The following is a 2,137-nucleotide window of genomic DNA, read 5'->3' as shown; positions in this document are numbered from 1 at the left end:
TCGGATATGAGTATAGGTCGGATCCGGAGGTCTAGAGATATCGGATGAGGCGTCTGGATATCGGATGAGCGGATCCGGAGATCTAGGTGAAGACGAGACTAGGATATAGATCATGGATATCATCCGGTAGTCTAGGGAAGGTAAAGTCTCAGGTAGGATGAGCTCGGATCCGATGGGATCAAGGGTGGATGAAGCAGGCTTAGCTGCGGAGGTCCGAAGGTATGGATATATGGATGTACGAAGGTGTACGGATCCAAACCGATAGTGGACTGGAGGACTGCAGGCATGGATAAGGGTATGGAGTCATGGATAAGGGTATGGAGGTCCGGATGTGCATCCGGAAGGCGTCCGGAAGGCGTGGGAACATCATCGGACGTAGGTCCAGAATACGGGATATGACAGGTTCCAACTATAATGATATCCAAAACTTAAACAAGTCCTGGCTTCTGCATTCAAGTAAAATGTGGTGATGGTTGCCACCATCACCACCAGCATGCAGCATAGCGCAGGTGTGCCCTGGTTTTTAACATTCTCATTTCCAGCTTGGTCTTGCCATAACTCATCAACCAAATCTGTTGTCTGAACTATGGACTGCGAGTCCACAGGTCTGTCTGTAGGAAACCTACACCCGTGCCACCACTGCACCGCCATGCATCCAACTCCCCATGAAATTGAATGAGTCCGACAGGATATCCAATATTTGCCTTGGTGAGCAAGGTGCTCCTTTTCCTGCTCTGCAGTTGTGTCCACAACAAATGTTTAGCCAAGGGATTTTTGATGCCTTTTCGTGACGGCTCTTGGGATTAGCAAGTCGAGGATGTATACACTGAGTAATTCTGAATAACCAACAGCTTGGTGGCTGTCCGAGTCAACTGATGGCCACAATGTGGATTTCCACCTGCCAGACTGAGCCTTGAACAAGTTGAAGTGTCAATGAGCTAGGTGAAATAAGTGCACTTCAGGTTAGTCAGGGCCAGTGCTAATTATCATTGCAGGGACGACTCGGATAGCTGAAGAGCAAGGGTATCTCACATCTGCGAACCGCAAGTAAACCTGTCTTCTGGCACGACTTGGATGAATATCAACTTCAGCCCGGGAGGCTTGGGTTGCTGAGGTTATGGGGAATGTCAACAAAACACACAGGAAGCTGAGACTCTAGAGGTTTTGTAAATGTTCATTAAGTCATAGATTCTACAGGAATCAAGAGATCAAATGTTTTTCTGAGATGCAAGCAGCAGCCAGCTACAGTAAAAACGATGCATAGGGTAACCCTTCCATGTCCTCCGAGTCCACCATGCAAGAGACTCCCCAAGAGGATTTAAGAAGTGACAGTCTGGATACAAACAAGGTTGTCATTAAGTCCACCGAACAACGTCTGCCCATCTGCTGACCATGCGACCAACACACTTGGCTCCCTGTGAGTTGAGATCAACATCAGTGAAGCTGGGCTTGAGCTCATCCTAGGCATCGCACTGATAAGCTAGTAGTAGATGCCACAAACATAATTTTGAAATACTGCTCTCAAGGTCAAAGATTTCAATGCAGCTGGCAGTGGTAGCATGTAGCCAGTAGTGGTTGGGCGAGAACAAATCCACTGAGTAATGTCTGCCCATCTGCTGACCATGCAGTCGATACACATCAGGTCTCTGTGAGTCAGAATCAATGTGAGTGAAGCTGGGCTTGAGCTCGTCCTAGGGATAGCGCCAACTTGAATCAGTTAGATATCATAACAAAATTTGGAAGTACGTACTTGCTCTCAAAGTCAAAGATATCAGCGCAGCTGGCACGGACAGCATGTAGCCAGTAGCAGTTGGACGCGAACACATCCACTGAGCAACGTCTGATTGTCTTGTTGACCATGCGATCGACACACTTCGGGTTCCAAGTGAGTTGGGGCCAACATCAGTGAAGCTGGGCTTGAGCTCGTCCAAAGGATCACACTGATAAGCTAGATACAATGTCACTAGACTAGGACAGCTAATGATATGAATCTTAAGGAATGCTCACCTTTACAACCTTGTCCCATCCACAGGATACAATAACATGACATTGGGGCTAAAACGCACACATGACATCCTGGATCGTATTGTCAGGGTCTGATATTCTATTTATGCATGACTCCCATGTACCACTCAGT

At 47.4% G+C, this 2,137-nt stretch overlaps 1 protein-coding gene across 1 annotated transcript; it reads right to left on the bottom strand.

The window, feature by feature from the left end:
- Window positions 1-1,318: 1,318 nt before the first annotated feature.
- DFJ58DRAFT_673654 (G-protein receptor for activated protein kinase C) lies at window positions 1,319-1,613 on the bottom strand (the record flags this gene model as incomplete). Its single annotated transcript, XM_041383071.1, has 2 exons — window positions 1,319-1,448; window positions 1,498-1,613. The coding sequence occupies 2 exons, from the start codon at window positions 1,611-1,613 to the stop codon at window positions 1,319-1,321; spliced, it is 246 nt and encodes an 81-aa protein (XP_041234599.1).
- Between the last annotated feature and the right edge of the window lie 524 nt (window positions 1,614-2,137).

Source organism: Suillus subalutaceus (assembly GCF_016647625.1).
Source record: "Suillus subalutaceus strain FC151 chromosome Unknown DFJ58scaffold_836, whole genome shotgun sequence".
Classification (NCBI taxonomy): domain Eukaryota; kingdom Fungi; phylum Basidiomycota; class Agaricomycetes; order Boletales; family Suillaceae; genus Suillus; species Suillus subalutaceus.
The sequence above is the reverse complement of the archived record's forward strand: the minus strand, read 5'-3'. Positions and strand labels throughout refer to the sequence as shown.